This window comes from Dunckerocampus dactyliophorus, chromosome 14 (genome assembly GCF_027744805.1).
Source record: "Dunckerocampus dactyliophorus isolate RoL2022-P2 chromosome 14, RoL_Ddac_1.1, whole genome shotgun sequence".
Lineage (NCBI taxonomy): Eukaryota > Metazoa > Chordata > Actinopteri > Syngnathiformes > Syngnathidae > Dunckerocampus > Dunckerocampus dactyliophorus.
In genome coordinates, this window is record NC_072832.1 from 2500729 (window position 1) to 2519074 (window position 18346).

General features: G+C 40.3%; 2 protein-coding genes across 11 annotated transcripts in view; both read right to left on the reverse strand.

Moving 5' to 3' along the window:
• Positions 1 to 8541, reverse strand: part of chrm3a (cholinergic receptor, muscarinic 3a) — a 90550-nt gene extending 82009 nt beyond the window's left edge. Inside the window, exon 1 of the mRNA XM_054799575.1 lies at positions 8392 to 8541. The gene's annotated coding sequence lies outside the window, so the exon portion shown is untranslated. The remainder of the gene's footprint in view (positions 1 to 8391) is intronic.
• A 5405-nt stretch (positions 8542 to 13946) lies between these two features.
• ryr2b (ryanodine receptor 2b (cardiac)) overlaps positions 13947 to 18346 on the reverse strand; it is a 105019-nt gene continuing 100619 nt past the window's right edge. For 9 of the 10 annotated variants that reach the window (XM_054798385.1, XM_054798387.1, XM_054798386.1 and 6 more), the window contains 2 exons: positions 16744 to 16836; positions 13947 to 15188 (listed from right to left, as the gene is read on the reverse strand). In XM_054798385.1, the coding sequence (XP_054654360.1) occupies positions 15095 to 15188; positions 16744 to 16836 (187 nt within the window). In that variant the 3' untranslated portion in view covers positions 13947 to 15094. Of the gene's footprint in view, positions 15189 to 16742; positions 16837 to 18346 lie in introns of those variants that run through there. The other variant, XM_054798389.1, reaches the window with a different exon arrangement.

Here is an 18346-nt window from a genome sequence, read left to right on the forward strand (position 1 = left end):
GTATGGCATTCTATTGCAATAATCAATACAAATCTCTACATTCTGTAGTGGCGACACAGCATTGAGCAGCAGTGAAAGGGGAGAAACGCTATTTGCGTGGCCGGGTTTCATTTCCAAATCAATGTGTAGTATGATCAATACGGCGTGTAACCACATTAATGAATAATAAATTAACTGTCCCCACACAAACACACTAAAATATGAATATTGACAGCAGTCCAGTAGTCCATCATCACTATTATTCATCTTTTTTATGCTCATCTCCCCAGCATCCATCAGTGGGGAGCTGCAGGAAGAAGCGAGGCAGATTTGTTATTGATTTATTTGCTAAGCCGAGACAGACAGCGCATAAAGGAGCGGTCACATATTAGACATGAATCACAATTCCCCCGCGTCACCCTGACTTTGTCGAGAAGCAAATGGAGCGAGACGACCGGGCAACGACAGGGAAGGATGACGGTGGAGGAAAAAAGAAGCATTTAAGGGGAAAGGAAAAACAAATCAACATTTTTGTTGAAGCTCTGTCATGCACGCCGTGCAGCAGGCCGCTGCAGCACATTTGTATGGAAATGTTACATTGAGGCGCATCCCTGCAGGCTCTCCTCTTCAAATGCACTTCTGTTATTTTTCACACTGTTGTCAAGTCACGCCAGTCAGCTTAGAGGAGCTCAGGAGATGTTGGGTAAACAGGCGTGCCAATGTTGGATCTTGGCTCAGGCTAACTTCCGCTAAGTCAAATGAGAAGACGAATGTTTCTCACACTCTGCGGTCCGACCGTATGGAAATGCATTTTATTGGCTGTCAAGCGCCTGCCACCACAACAGATGGCGCCATAACGCCGAATCATACACTCATTTGAAGAAGTCATTTGACCAAACGCAACCAGAAAGGCAAACGTTTGTGTCGTAAAAAGGCAGCTAAAAGCCCAAACCTTTTTTGTTTTTTTTAATGAAATGTTACAAAGCTAATAAAAATATGGTCAAATCTAATGCAAAATGTTAAAAAGCTAGTAAGAAATGCTAAAAAAAACCAACTCATTAAAAATGGCAAAAAGTTTAAAATAAAACTGCGAAATTAAAAATGCTGAAAATCAAATTAAAAATTGTTTAAGAAATCATTTAAAAAAATGCTGAACGGATCATTTAAACAATGCCAAGAAGCTAATAATACAACTGCTAAATGGCTTATTAAAAATCTAAAAAAGGTAATAAAAAAGTTTAAAAGATCATTTTTAAAAAGCCAAGAAGCTAATAATAAAACTACCAAAAAGATCATTAAAAATAAGAAAAGGCAATAATAATGTAAAAAAAAATGCTTTAACAAATGCTAACAGAATCATGTCACACAAGGCCAAGAAGCTAATAACATAACTGCTAAAAACTCATTTTAAAAAAATGCTAAAAATATAATAAATGAGTCTGTGTAGGCTCTCAGTCGTACAGGAGTTGTCCATCGAGGAAAAGGCTTCTTGAGACGTCATCTGTACTTCTGTGAAGAAGGTGTCGGACGTTTCGCTCCTCATCCGAAGAGCAGTATAAAATCCTGTATTTAAGGCCTAAGCTACCAGCACTTATTAGTTTGCTGACGAAGCTCTTCGGATGAGGAGCGAAACGTCCGACACCTTCTTCACAGAAGTACAGATGACGTCTCAAGAAGCCTTTTCCTCGATATAATAAATGAGCTAACATGCTAAGAACTTAATTTTAAAAAATGCTTAAAAAATTAAAACAATGCTAAAAAGCTAATAGGGAATGCAAAAAAAAAACAAATAAAAAAATGGCAAAATGCTCATAATGAAACTGCAAAAAAGGTAATTAAAATGCTGAAAATTGAATAAAAAGTGATCATTTTTTTAAAAATGCTAAAATGCTAAAAATGCCAAGAAGCTAAACACACAGCTGCTACAAGGCTAAATAAAAATGCTAAAAAGACAATAAATGTGCTAAAAAGCTAATAACAAACTCTAAAACCTCCCACTTAAAACACTGCTTAAAAAAAAACTCATTTTAAAACTGAAAAGGTCACCGCACTCAAACACTAAAAACCGTCGGCATGCGTGATGTCACATGATTTGTTCCGACAGGAGGAAAACCCTCAACAAAGTATGGGTCATCACTTTTGAGAAAAGTCAAGCTAAAGTGTTTCATTGGTTTCCCAGTGGCTCACTTCTTTTCACACCTGTGTGACGACAGGTGAGAACGTTAAAAATGGAGATGCATGAAGCATCCCTGCAGCAAAAGTCACCTTGGCATGACGCCTTTGTCATCATGCTTGTGTTTTATTGTCCTTTACACCAAATGTTTCCAGTGGTTAGCTTATTTGTACGCTTGTATGACGTTTACTTGCATCCTGTACTGTCAGTGTTGCTGAAACGGATTATTGTCATTCCGTTATTTCCTATGGGAAACCATATTTGAAAGCCTTTAAAACATCTTTATGAGCGTCATATTTGTGACGTCCATAAATCACCTTTGCCCCCGCCTGATCTTTGCATTACAACACACACACGCACACACACACACACACACACACTATGTGGACTTGTGCGTGCACCGCTGTGTGCTGAACGTACACAATATTCTAAGATAAACACGGAGCGGCGCTGTTAACGGCCGTATGGCCGCCGTGCTGATGACAGCTACTAAGGGTTAGCGTGCGTCAGTGATCAGTTTGCGCTTCAAAAAACGGTTTCCTCCGGGCACCGTTATGGCCCGCATGTGACGACAGTGAAGCAGACAGGCCTTTTGTGGCATCAGTGTCATTATTGCCAAAGTCCATGCTGCATCTACATCAACGGCCACACACAACAACCTTTAAATTAGGTACACCGACATCAGCTACTGTCATCCATACAAAAATGATAAATATATACTGTATATAGATATTAAAATGATGAAATTATGGTTTAAGTATTATATCTCATTTTATAAATGTGATATATTATTATGTTATAACATCATGTACAGTATATAAATGTCATTATATGTTTTAGTGAAGTTGTCAGTGATGAATGCATTCATCTTAATGACAACATGTAATACCAATAATATAAATATAAATATATATATATAAAGTACTTTAAAAAATCTATTTAAAAAAATAAATGAATAATAAATGATAGATTAAATAGCATACCATATCATGAAAATTATTACATACAGTGATAGAATTATGGAAATCACATCTACAATAGAATTACATCTAATCGAAAATTATTTCAAAAAATCAATTAAAATGATTATAAAGTAATATATTGTTTAATATTACATATACTGTAATTTTATACATTAAATGTATTATTATGTTATACCATAACATATATAACGATTATTATTTGTTTCTGTGACTTTGTCAGTGATTAATTGCATTCATCTTAATGGCAAAATTTAATAACAATATAAAATCTAATCTAAAATATATACATGATATATATATATATATATATATATATAAATTATTTAAAAATATACATTTTAAAATAATTACAAATAATTAAGAATTGAATAAATGAATAATGAATTATAAAATAATAATCTAACATACCATTAAATTATACATACAATATAAATACAATGACATAGTGAAGAAATGTGTGTATATATATATATATATATATATATATATATATATATATATATATAAAAATATATATATATACACACATACAATGTAATTACATCAATACAAAAATTATTTTTTAAAAAATAAAGTAAAGTAAATACAAAATTCTATTTTTTAAATATTATATATAAGTCTATAAATGACATTTAATAATTATTATATATTTCAGTGACTTTCCCAGTCATAATTGCATGCATTTCAATTCCAAAATAATCCGATTTGAAAAGGCCGCCGTGTTTGTGAAACAACTTTACGTGTGCCTTGCAAAGGAAGCGAGCAGGAGTGAGTTAGAAACCGACAGCTCTAAATCTGCCGTCTGCTCTAAATGTCTCCATTAGCATCAATCTGCAGTCCACTCCCCCCTCTTCCACTGAAGACATTAAAAGGACAGCTACAAGGGGGGCTTCATGTTATTGTTTTAATTATGGCAGCCAAAGGCCCGCACTTGTGCCGTCTAAAGATAGACGGCCCGCTCCGCTGTGGTCTGCGAGGCTGTGAAAGTGGATTATGCAGGCTTTAACATCAAGACCGGCTCTAACCGAACCCAATGGGGGGATGCTGGCCCGTCTGTTTGACCAGCTGACTCCTGCAAAAGAGCAATCAGTGGCTCCTATGGCTCTAGACGCTAGAAGTGCTCCAGTGGTGCCGAGCGGTGCCCGGGTGGCCTTGGGGAGGGGACGGGGGAACGGGGTGGGATTACTCTGCTAGTCACGTTATCATCATAATAAATGTTTTGTTCAAGCAATACTCTGAAGTCAGCCTCCGTATCTTCATCAAGGCACAATACTCTACTCTACGCGTCCAAGCACGGCCATAATTGCAGCGTGTTCTGCAATGACACGCTCTATACGCTACGTTTGCGTTGCACTAAAAGCAAAAGAAATGCATCATTGCCGGCTGTGGGATGTGACTAACTCCTGGAAGGGTGGCCGCCACCATTCGTTTACAATGTAGGCTACAGATCTGTGAACAGTATCAAGTCCAAAATGTTGGTTTTGACATGAAGTGAACGCAAAAAGAATAGTCTGAAAGGACCGCGATGCACACCCGCCCTCGTCACGATGCGCTACACGTACTTAGCCTCCTTCACACAGAAATCCTGCAAAATAGCCGCATCAGCCAATGCAGGGGTGGGCAAACTTTTTGACTCGCGGGCCATATTGGGTTAAAAAATTTGGCGTAGGGGCCGCCCATATATGAAACAGAGTGACATACTTGCTCACGGTGCGACAAAGTGAAAACGCAACACATCCACGGCGAGTTAACGCATCACAACATCACAACAAATCAACAACTAAGCGCTAAACACAACACGTAACAAAACTGTTAGTTCCAAATGCCCGCAAGGCATGCTGGGTAGTCCAGCTGCAACAACAGTATGAAGTATGAAGTATGAACAACAAAACATTGCCTATCCAGCATATGTTAACTGTACTTTTTTTAAACCTAATCTACATATTTTGCAGTCAAGCAAAAATGCGACAAACACAACAAAAACGTTGGGAGAAAGAGTACCACAAGTTACCCAGCATGCCTTGCGGCGGGAATACATGGATGTTTTTCGGGGCAGTAAGTAGGTAACTTTGTGCGTCGTGTGTGATGACGTGTTGTGTTGTCAGGATGGCTTTTTCCTACAAGCTACAGATTGCATCTGACTATTTCGGTGCCACCGTAGCACTGCAAGTCACGTTGCCGGCGTTGCTAATTTTCATGTTAAAGGAATGTGGAAATGCTCGGCGGGCCTGATGGGGCACGCGGGCCGCAGTTTGCCCGACACTGAGATAACAGTTTATTGGACATTTATACGCCTGTGCCTTTTACACAGAACCCAGCAAATGGGGACACTGACACAGCAGCACGGGATCCTGCAATCAGAGTACTCGATGCATGATGTGTTTTCTGTACATCCCTGGTCCCGGCACTCCGCTATTAACTTTCACACAGGCGCTATCCCACCTCTGCCAAGGCTACCGTACAACCTCCAAAGCCCCAAAGATGGACTACCCACTAAAACTGAGTCAACCAGCAGCCATTATTGTCTAAATATCTGGCAACACAACTAAGCAGCCAAGGTCCGGGGCTGCATGACGGCTGCCGCCACTGGGAAGCTGCGATTCATAGAAGGGAGGAAGAATTCCAACATGTGCTGCGACAGCATGAAACGACTCAACACACAGCCATTATTGCCGAAATATCTGCACCTCACAGTGAACATGCCCAAATTGTGTCCTGGGGTGAATATTTAGTGTGTGCGCCGTTGTTATCTAGCGCTGCCTTAATCCTCTTGGGCATGGAATTGAGCACAGCTGCACAGGTTGTTACTGGACCCCTCCTTTACTCCTCCATCATGAAAGCACTGGTGGAGCTGGTGGATGTTGCCCACCATTCCACCGTGCTGTCAGCTAGACGATGCCTCACAGGTGCTCATTTTGGCTTGAGGCCAAGCGCTCCGTCACCTTTCACCTTCAACTTCCTCAGCAAGGCACCCTGTCATGTTGTATGAGCTACTTATGCCATGAGGCCCAGTTTCTGCAGTACATGTTGGAATTCATGTTTCCCCTCAGTGAACCACAGCTCCCCCAGTGCCAGCAGCACTCATGCAGGCCATGCTTAACTATGGGCAGGACACCCTTACCTTGTGTTGCCTGCTATTTAGAAAGTAACGGCTGTGTGGTGACTCCTTTTCAGTGAGTAATTAATAAATACTGCTAATCAAGCTGTACACTGACTACTCTAAATGACATCCAAACTGACTTTGCAGAGCACTGGTGTCCAAAGTGCGGCCTGGGGCGCATTTGCGGCCCGCGGCTGTTCTTTTATTGTCCGTACACGGCACAGTCTGAAAATACAATTTAAGAAGAAAACAAAACAAAAAAAGAAAACAGCACATATGGAAACATCAGCAGTAACTTTGCAAGAATAAAGTCAAAATATTAAGAGAAAGAAGTCATTCAACACAAAAAAGTCTGAATTTTACAACAATAACGTTGTTTTCATAGTTGGAGCATAGACAACCTTATGATTTTAACATTATTAGAGACCTGCAGACATGAAATAACACCCCTATAATCACCTTTAGGCTCACATTACCCAATAGAGTATACATAATCTGAGAAATAAGTTATTTAAGACAGAAATAATAAATAAGTGTTGGTGTGTGTTTCAATAAATGTCTTCCGGCAGTCAACCACTAAACAGCCATCATTGATTCATGAATTTTTGAAAAACCGTGCTAGAGTGAGGGAGCGACGTCTGAACCGTGATGGCGTGAGGGACGACTGAAGTCATAATTACAAGAAGAAAATTTACTATAAGAAAGTTGAAACAGTTAAAAACATAAAAAAACAGCAAAAATATAAAAAAAAACTGCTTTAATTTTAAGAGAATGAAGTCAAAACATGAAGAGAAAAAAGTCCACTTCTAACAAGAAAAGAAGTCCCAATTTTACGAGAATAAGCCTGTAATATTATGAGGAAAAGTGTCATTTTAGTGGCTTAGACTTGAAATATTATTATTTTTAATGTTTTTTTAAGTTGTAATATTATGACAAACAAAATAAAGTTGCCATTTTTGGAAAATTAGGTTGGGGAAAAGTTGTAATATAAAGGGAATAAAGTAGAAAATGTAGAAAGAACATTAATGAAGAAAGTTGAAACATTTGCAAAATAAAAAAGAGCAAAGAGGCCGCACGGTGGCCTGGTGGTTAGCATGTTGGCCACAAGATTATGCGAGTAATGGCCCCACCTTGGCCACCTCGCTGCTCTAACCGCTGGTTGTTTATAGTAGGGACCGTCAACAAATTGCGCTGAAAAGAGTTTGTTAAAAGAAACGTCATATATACTAAATCACAGTGCAAATTGATCCATAACCATGTCACATCATTCGTCCTACCCTGAAAGTGTTTTGCACGCCCATTTCCAATGTTACCTTTGATTGGATTCGGGACCGGACTCACAGAGGTTTGTTACAAAAGCCAAACAATATTGTTGGTCATGCTGTGTAACGAAAAAGTAAATTCTGCAAACAAAAGTGGAAAGTGGTCCTTGCATCCTTTCTTTTTCACTACGTGGCCCTCGCTGGAAAAACCTTGGACACCCCTGTTGGAGAGCATTGTGCCTTGAGATGATATATTCATATTCTTATTCATATTCATACATGGATGAAGCAGCAGCCAAGTAATAAGGGGACGCTCGGTGATCTGCCCTCCACCCACGAGCCACTTGGGGAACGTCATACAGTAATGAAGACCAAGGCAGTGGCACAACAAAACCATCCATCACCGCTGGAATAAATATATTGAGCGGGGAGTCAAACAATACATGAAGACATCACAGCTTCTTATTCTGTTGTCCTTTCCAGCTTAGCCTACTCACATTCCCGCAATACCTCTTGATGCTTGATAGAAAAAGACAGTCCAGCGTTGCACCAATCATGTGCGGTGTGAGTTTGCTGCTGTTGTCAAACTCACGCTGATGAATAAGTGCAGCCGCACAGGGAAATATCTGCCGCCATGGCACAGATGCCATTCCCTCAACGCCATCGGCACACATGCATAGCATGCAGCGGATGCACACCACACACTACTGTACAGAGTGGACCCCCCATAGGCTTCCTGCATGGTGACCATCTATGGGCATCGCAAACACACGACACACATGCCTCGTGCAGCATCATTTTAAATAAGTTGTCACTGTCCGGGTGCACTTTTTTAGCATCACCCTGCAACTTGTATCGAGAAAAAGCGACAATGGAACTTTTACCGGCACTTACCTCTGGAAGAAAAACACTCAGGACTCCAACCGGAGCGCTGGAGATAATTGGACAATCCAAAATCAAGCCAGGTTCGCGTGGGTGCTGCAGTCCAAGTCCACTCGCACGGTACCGATGATGAGGAGGAGGAGGATGGTTGGACACCTTCTGCCGCCTCTGCGAGCAGCAGATTGGAAGCAACCAGGAGGAGGACGGCGGAGAGGGATGTCCAAAGACGCACGGAAAGAGAGAGTGCGCCAGGATTGGGCAGCGAGGTGGTGACGCGCCTGCAGGTGACTCCTCCGTCATATAAATAGTCCGCGCAACTAGACGGTCCAATCAGGCATTTAAACCTAAACGGGACATACTGCAATTAATCAAAGCATATCATCAACTTTTCTCCTAATGTTAAGGTTTGAATTGAATTGGAAAAAAAAAACACTTTAAAAATCATTTCTAAATAACTACATAAAATTTTATGTAAAGGGATATCAATTTTGCAAGAAGGGGTCATTATTTTATTTTAAAAAAACATATAATTAAAAATTCCACAGTTTTGCATATTTAATGTGAGTGGCGACTTGGCCCACTTTGTTCGACAGTCCTTGAACGCACCTTGTACATTTTTTATCTGACTGCACACATAAACTACGATACTGTATTTTTCCCCTTTTTCTTTCACCTCATATTTGGTGCAAATGCTGATACTATGTGGGAATGCAAAAAGGTAAGATTTGATGAATTTACTGAATGCTAATGTGCATGTTTGTGGCACACAACCTCTCTGAAAAACAGTAACATTGACAGCGCAGGCTCATACTGGTGGGGGGTGGGGTGGGGTGGGGGGGTCTGCATTCATTTCATGCTTTTCATCTGATGTTGTTCCTGTCATAGTTTTACACAACACATCATAAATAAGATACATCAGGTGGCTAAAACGTACGTATGTTCTGCTGATGTGTTGAAAAGCTTTCCCTGTGACGAGCCAGTGCGATGCTAATGCTAGCGCTGCCAATGCCATTTGCTTGTGTCGCAATGACACAAGCCCCCAAATAGCTGTCCTCGGCTATGCCTGCCTGCCTGTCGTATGCCAGGGTGCCACTGTGTAAATGACAATTAAAAAGTACCGTAGTGCTCCACCTTCTCTCTGGCAGTCGATGTACGTCCTCCGTGACAACTCAAGTCAGAGGGCAGTGGATACAAAAAACCTTGATGTTGTTGTGAGAGCCAACTGTCAGGGCTTTGAAGCTAAACTTACCATTCAAAATACCTTTTCTTTGTCCATTTCTCTTCAGTTCGTTCCCACTTGTGGCTTCGCATCCACAGCTGCGTTTCCTCAGACTACGGTGTGCACGTTAGTTGCACATAAAACAACAAAAAGGAAACTTACGTTTTGACAGCCCTCATTTATACATCATGACCGACTTGGGTGAACGAGATGTGTTTTCTTCTGAAAAAACAGCCTATTTTAGGAGAAAAAAATGTTTTGGACCAAAAGTCCGTGAACGAGTGGTCATCCACCATATTTGTAGATAGAAAAAAACCCAAACCAAATAAATCAGTGTTGATCAGCCTAACTTGAAGTGTTTTGACACCTGTCTGTGATGTAGTTACAAATATTTCCACACATCTTTTTTTTGTCACAAACACAAATAGAGAGCTAATCCCAGCAGGAATGTGTATAAGCCAATTACATCTGGCTGCAGGCGAGGACCTAACCAATGTGAAGGCCTCGTGGAGCTTCCTGCTCAGCCTCACTGCACACTTCCCGTTGCCGCACACACACACACGCACACATGCTGTATTTCTGAGAAAACACACACACACACAGGACTTGTCACAGGCATGCATGAATGGGACATCCTGACATTTCCATGCCTCCCTTGGATATGCAAGCTTACATAATAGGGTGTCTGCTGTGGATGAGAAAGATGCTGATCTGGTGAGTTGACGCTTCCGCGTTCACTTCTGCAGGCCCTACAAGTAACGGATACATAAGTAGCATAAACACTGACGTGAAAGTCTAAGTCAAGATTTATGGACAAAATAGTGAGGAGGACACAAACTCACCTTTCTCGACAAAGCCGCTCGACTTTCCTGCAATTTCACACCGTCTGACTCTCGGAGAGCTGCATGAACACACTGATAACCGAGACGCCGTGTATAGGCCACGGGTCCACCCTCACCTTGACAGCCTCCTCCTCCTCCTCCTCATCTGCCACCGCCAATCTTCAGTGTCGACGGAATATCAGATGGCCAGGAAATAAAGTGGAAATAAGTTTTGCTCTGCTTGATGCGGAAAAGTGTGTGCATATTACGCCGAAAGAGACTCTTCTCGTGGTTACTTGGTGGGATTACAGACAAACTTGATTGCACTTTAACGAGAAGAAAGTTGACTGGAAGAGGCTTCATTATAATTTCATGAAAGGCCAACACATAACTGCTGAAATGATAGTTGTTTTGTTTTTTCAAAATACAGCCCTTTTTGGATTTGTTTCCTATTTGTGGACATGCATCGATTTTTATGCAATGGTTTTGATGGAGTTTCCATCTTCTTTTTTTGCTTATCTTTCACCCATAAACGCCTATCTGGTTTTCATGTTGTTTTCACCTCTAAACCTATCCCACCCAATGTAAAACTAAGCATGGGCATTCAGTGTGAATCATTGATTGCATAAGCAAAGCGATAGGACGCACCTGTCAGTCAGGTGTCATATTCCGCATGAAAACTGGGATGGAGTCAAACAAAAGGCGCCATCCTCCTGGAAATTAAAAGCTGAAATGTTGCTCTCTGGTATCATGTTCGTCTTTTGGTGTCAAACACAAATGTTTTCAGGGGTGTCCAAACCTTTTCCAGTGAGGGCCACATGACTGAAAAATTAAAGGATGCAAAAGGCCATTTTGATATGTGCTAAGAAGTTCTAAATAAATGCATCTCCACTTTGTGATGTCAGTGAAAAAGCCGATTGTTAGTATCAACTTCACTCTTTGCTCTTCTTTTTCCTATTTGTGGTTTTGGTTTATTTTTGTTTGAAAAATGTCATCTTTATTCTTAAATAATCTCTTAAATAATTCTTAATTTTCTTCTTGTAATATAATGTTTTTTTTTTCCCAAAATTATTTGGACTTTATTCTCATATTATAACTTCGTCCCCAACATAATTTTCCAAAAATTACTTTATTTTGTTTTCTTTGTTTGACATATTGCGACTTAAAAAAATAACAATAATTCAACTGTATGCAACTGAAATGACATCATCTTTCCCCAAAAGATGAGGAGTTTATTCTCATTTTCTCTGAATATTCTGTCTCTGGTAAAATTACAGCTTTTTTCCATTTCTGTTGTTTGTTTTTTTATTTTCCAACTATTTTAAATTTTGTTCTCGTAATTATGACTTTATTCCCATAATATTTTAACTTTATTTTCGTAATGTAAATTGTCATTATACCTTGTTTCCCAACCGAATTTTCCGAAAATTTGAATTTTACTGATTCCTTTTTGTCTCTCATAGTATTACTGCTTTTTTTCTTCAATATTTCACATTTATGCTACTAAAATGTTATTTTTCATCATATTACAACTTTCTTGTCATAAAATGATGACTTCTTCCTGTTAGATTACAACTTTTTTCTCATTCAATAAAAAAGACGTAGACGTTTTTATAAACCCGGACGCCCGATCCCAACAATGTATTTAGACGTCTTTTACGTTTTTTTGCATGAGGCAAAAGCAGTTGATGACACAACTCCCCACTAATGGATTTCACTTCAGAGCAATTTTAAGCCATAAAAACGGCCACAAGGTGGCGGAAGTGCATTTGATGAGCGCTCGGCAGAGATCGTGTGGATGGAAAAAACACACGACACAAGCGCACGTGCAAACACGCGCACACGCGTGCACACACATAGTTCAGTTCCAAATGTGAAAATTGTAAATAGTTTGTTGTGTTATATTTGTAAATAAGTTGTTATTTTGATGTAAAACAACCCTTTTTTGTGTTGTTTATGTTGGTGTAGTTGTTTAGATATTTGAACTGTCACAAAAGCAAAACATATTTGTGTCAAAGTGAAAGTGAAATGTATCTTTTCACAAAAAGCTGTTTTTCCTCCCTTTTTTAGTCAGGAACTGATATTTTCCTGAAACTTACCTATGTTCGACTGCTGATTACTAAAGAATGGAAAAAGGTAGAAACAACTTTTCTTCCTGATGAAAGACGGAACATAGAACACAATATTCTGTGTGCCTTGAAGGATCCGTCAAAAAGGTCTAAAATGACCGCTACTGGAGGGGTTGTCTTTTGAAAAATGGCTGGGATTGAATGAGTTCATATTTTGACTTTAATCTTGTAAAATTACTGCTAATTTTTCCATTTTGCGCTGTTTGATTGATTTCTTTTTTTGCTTGTTACATAATATTTTTAGAATGTGCCGCGGACCAAAAGACAAACAGCCGGGAGCCGCACATGGCCCCCCCCGGCGGCACTTTGGACACTGGACATATCAGCATTCAAATAGTGTCTGCTTAGTTTGACAGGGGTTGCCTTCTTTTCACGACAGTTGGAAAAGTTCAAAATGAGCTTGACAAACATTTCCAAAAAAGCAAACATCGTGTGTGCTGCCAGTAAAGGTTTTTATTCCGCTTGCCGGTCTGCAGCGCCTCATAGAGCATTTAGGGTTATAGTCTACCTGCTTTTATGGAGCTAATTTTATTTCCAGAACGGCACAAAAAAAGGCTTTCCGCCCTCTACTGTCAGTAATATGTTGCTCCCGGAGCGACGCAGTGAAAAGCACTTGTCTTTGATTTCCTGCAGCGGCTGAGCAAGCTGATGTGCTGCTTGGACATGCGCTCGGGGTGCTCCACGTGTGTGCAGGCAGCGTGTGAGGAGCACCGACGTGTTGAATTATCCCGGCCTATACCTCATCAGGTGCTCGCACTCCATCACCTTCAGCTTTTCTTCTCGCCGTTTCCCCGACCTCCTTATAGGGGCATCTCCTCATGCCACTCTTCACATGAATAAAAAGGCCCTCATCCTCTCACTCGCTATGTACATACCAGTCTGACCTTCATCACTGCAGGACTTTCTATCTCGGTGCTTGTGCACGGAAGAAGATTGAAGTGCTTCAACAAGTTCCATCGTCTGAGAACCCGCATGGTGGAAAACCACAACACTCGTCCAAGATCTTCTCTATGACAGGAGCGCTCTGCTGTTTTTAAGAACCGACTGCAAAAATGCAAGTCAAAGATCCTCAATATCAGTGGTACTCAACTGGTGGGTCGGGACCCAAGAGTGGGTTGTGGATCCATCCTGGGTGGGTCACAGGGTATTTTCAAGTAAATTTAGCAATATTTTAGTCATCTTGCTCCTTGGTATTTGTTCATTGCACAGCTATAAGTGAAATGTCGATTCTGTTGATTCTGTGGTCTAATTTAGTGCAATTTTGATATTTAATTTTCATTTATGCATTACTTATTTGCATGCAGATATCAAGTTCTTCCTCATTTCCTTGACAAAATGCCAAAGTGCACTTTGGACATGAAAAAATATGTATTAATCATTCAAAAGATGACAGCAGATTTGAAAACATTTGGTTGGGTTGACTTAAATAAAAGTTTAAAAAAACTATCAATAAAATACAGAAGGAATAAATACATATCACAATGACAAGGACTTAAATAAAAGTGTAAAAAATTAAAATAAAAAATAAATAAAAATGACAAAATAAAAGTGTGACAAAAAGAATAAAATAAAAATGACAAAAAAAAGTCTGAAAACAAAATAAAAATACATAAAAACTTCAAATGACTTACACAAAAGTGGGTCGCGACTGAATGACCACCAGGTGGGTCCCGGGTTGAGTTTCAAAAATATGAGAAGCAAAATAACTTAGAAAGTTGCAATTTTTGGAAAATTAGGTTGGGGTAAAAAAAATGACAAGAATAAAGTCTAAATACGATGGAAGTAAAGTCACAATTACAAGAAGACAATTTACAAGAAGAAAGTTGAAATAGTTGGAAAATTAAAAAAAAAAAATATATATATATATATATGAATATATATAATAGAAAAAACAGCTGCAATTTTACACAAATAAAGTCAAATTCTAACAAGAACAAAAGTCGCAATTTTACAAGAATAAAGTCATTATAAAAAAAAGTTATATCATGGGGGGGGGGAGATCTCAATATTATGGAAGGAAAATGTACTAAGATTATTTAAGAAAGTTGACATCTTTGGAAAATGTGAAAAATAAAAACCCAGCAAAAATGGGGGCAAAAAATAGATACTAATACTGCTCTTTTTCACCATATATCACAGAGCTGCGATGCATTTTTTTCTTGAAATGTATATAACTTCTTAGCATATCTACACTACCGTCAAAAGTTTTAGAACACTCCAATTTCTCAGGAGGAAAAAGCTGCACTTTGCACGTTGAGATGGTCTGTCTCTCTTCCTTTGCTCATTCTGCCATCATTTCATTCTTACTCTTCTTTCATTTCCTGGTAAAACACTTGAATGTCAATATTGTACTTTTTTGCCTGTACTATTAATAAAAGTTATCTGATGGGTACAGTTTGACCCTGGAACAGACTAGTTGTTATTTCCATTGTTTCCTGTGGGAAGTCGACAAGCGATTAGGTTGTGTTCGATTCCCGTGTATTTTATCTTCAGTCGTTTCCATGGAGCCACTTGACAGGCTTTGTGAGATGTCAAATTTCTCTTCATTAAATCAGAGCAGCTGCTGAAGCCCGCCGAGAAGCCACGGCACCGCCAGGCCCGCTTCTCCACCGGACCATCTGCCTCCCGTCAGCGGCTCCCCTGTCGGAACAAAGGCCAGATTATCAAGAGTTTTTAATGACGACGGAGGCATTAGCTAATTAATAAACATCATCAGCGCTACGGAGCATCCCTTTTCCATTAAAAAAAGAGATCTAATTATTGTGCGACCTCTCTTGTCTGGGAGAGCATGATCCTCAAAGTCAAACAACTTTCTGCGTAAATTCACTGCACAGACCCCAAAATAATCCTGTTTGCCGACACACACAAGAGACGGACCACAAGCATTTCTGTTGAGCTCCTTGAGGCAGAAAAACCAGCGCTTTCCTAATCCAGCAACGCCACGCCAGTGTTACAACGCAGCACGTGATCAGTCAATAGATGCACACAAAAAATGGCCGTCCACTGCAGATTGGAGGTCGGGCGGTTCAAAGCGCTCTTGGGATGAGAGTGCGTCTGTGTGATAAGGAATGAGAGTGTGCCACAGCGAGGAAACAAAAGCAGAAAAACTAGAAGGGAAGGATGGATAGCCGCAGACACAGCATCACTTTGGACTTTTGAGGCCTTATATGTACTGGATGGAACCGCAAGACCATCATCCTTTTTGCCTCCACAGCAGATTCTTGGCTGAGCTCTGCGATGACACATCCAGATGTTCACATGCTCTCTTAAATATCCAGGGTGGGTGGATGAAGAAGGTAAGTAAATAAAGAGATGGGCTTAAATAAGAACTTAGAGTCATGCGTGCGTCCACCTTGATCTCCCCCTTGCGCTTAAACAATCATCACAATGAAGAAGGAGCACATCTGGTCCTGGGTGTTAGCTTCATATTAGCTCCATCAAGAGGCATCGTGGCAGCCAGGCTTACAGGATAAATGCTGGATCATGGAGCTTTGATGGACGGGGGGCTGGAAGAAGCTCATTAGAACGCCTTCATCGTGTGATGGACACGAGGTCTGTTATTGACTGTAAAGATCCAATTCAAAATCAGGGGTGTCCAAATTGTTTCCAGCGAGGGTCACGTACTGGGCCGCACGGGGGCCGAGTGGTTAGCCTGTTGGCCACAGTCAGGTGATCAGGAAGATCTGGGTTTGAATCTCCGTTGGGCATCTCTGTGTGGAGTTTGCATGTTCTCCCCGTGTGTGCGTGGCTTTTCCGCGGGTACTCTGGCTTCCTCCCACATTCCAAAAACATGCATGTTAGGTTAATTGGAGACTCTAAATTGTCCATAGGTATGAATGTGAGTGTGAATGGTTGTTTGTCTATATGTGCCCTCCCGTTGGGGGGCGACCAGCCCAGGGTGTACCCTGCCTCTCGCCCGAAGTCAGCTGGGATAGGCTCCAGCATACCTGCGACGAGCAGCTTGACGGCGCTCCAGCAGGTCCCCCAGGCCGTCCAAAGATTCCAACCACTTTTTGGGCTATCCGCCTCCGACTGCCACGCACACATTAGCTGCCGCCCGACCGATGATCACATGGCGAGCCTCGATAAGTCACCACACCCTGCCAAGGCTCCGCCCCCGCAAATGCCGCACCAAACTAAAGGTTCTTAACGCGCCACCCCAGTGAGATATTTTCGTGCAGGGTGCAAAACTTACATCACTCTCACGACAGGTAAGTACCACACGGCAGCCATGCTAGCTTCGGCTTGAAGGGAAAGTGGGCGGGAGACGGTTGCTCTCGGCTGGATGCTGCAATGGGGGCAAAACAAAACAAAACAAAACAATGAATAACATCTTTCTTTCATTGTGACTGTATTGCATTACTCTCTTAAAATTGACGCTTTGTCATTAGATTGCAACTTTTATATATTTTGATATTTTGACTTTATTCTTGTAAAATTTGCTGTTTTTTTCAATTTCTGCAATTTCTATGACTTCAATCCTATCATTATTTATTTTGACTTTATTCACGCAACATTATAATATTTTTTCACAGCCTTATTTTCCAAAAAATGTGGAAACGTTATTCATTGTTTGGATTGTTTTTATAGTGGTATGACTTTAAAAATGGCTTTTTTTCATTTCAATTTTATGCTACTAAAATGACATTATTTTTCCTCCTGTTACATTATTCTCATAAAGTTATGACTTTTTGTCATTAGATTACAACTTTTTTTCTCTCAATATTTTGACTTTATTCTTGTAAAATTACTGCTGATTTTTCCATTTTTGCTGGGTTTTTTTTCAAGTTTTCAGCAATACAAGACAATACAAACACTCGGCTGTTTTGATGTACTTGTTAAAGTGTATATATCAAGAGATCAATATCTGAAATTGAAAACAATTTCATGAACATTTATTACCACATAAACACACACAAAAGTAGCGAAAGCGGTACCGATACCCGGTACAGCGTATTGGTTCAAACGTGAAAGCCACCCACACACTCTTACAGGTTGGAATTGAAGCATTGATAGGCGGATGCAATAAGGTCGTCTGGTAGCTGCCAGCCTGTGTGTCCTTGAACAATGTTTCCCAACCTTGATTGAGCGAAGGCACACAGTTTACATGAGAAACCAAATGTGGCAACAGGAGGATAGACAGGTTGATTATGTACCTTCTGCCATCTTGTGGAAGAGAATTTCATTGTTCTGCCTGTCACTATACGTCGCTGCCATACAGTATGTGACGCGTTCTGCGAACCGGCAGACATCTTTACAAGGAAGGATCTCCCATTCTATGTGTATATTTTTGTCAGTGGTAGGTGAAATGGAAATTCCATGCTTGTAATTGTTACACAAAAACCTGCCAGGAATATCACGGTTTTATTGATAGGAAGTGTATTTGCATCCTGTAAAATGACTTGCAGTGGCAGTCGTTACTGATGTGCTGTTTGCAAAATACACACACACTTTCTGCTACACAGACAATATCGACCCAGTCAGGAACTTTGGAAATCCAATAACAATCGTTGCCTTTTGTGTCCGCCGCGTCACGCTCGTTATTTACGCCTCCTGTTTTGCTTCTCAGGCACACCAGCGGCAGAGCAAGAAGCTAGGCTATAGCTATGGCCAAATTACTCCACGTGAATAAAATGAGTTATGGACTGATATCTAAAAATCATGTGGTGTCCATATATTTTGGTGAGTCCAAGGTTTTATTTGCCACAAATTTCCATGAACTTAATATTGTACAGCTTTGGTTTTACATGTTTTTATGATGTGGCGGTGAGTGAACACGGCAAAAAATAAGCACATTT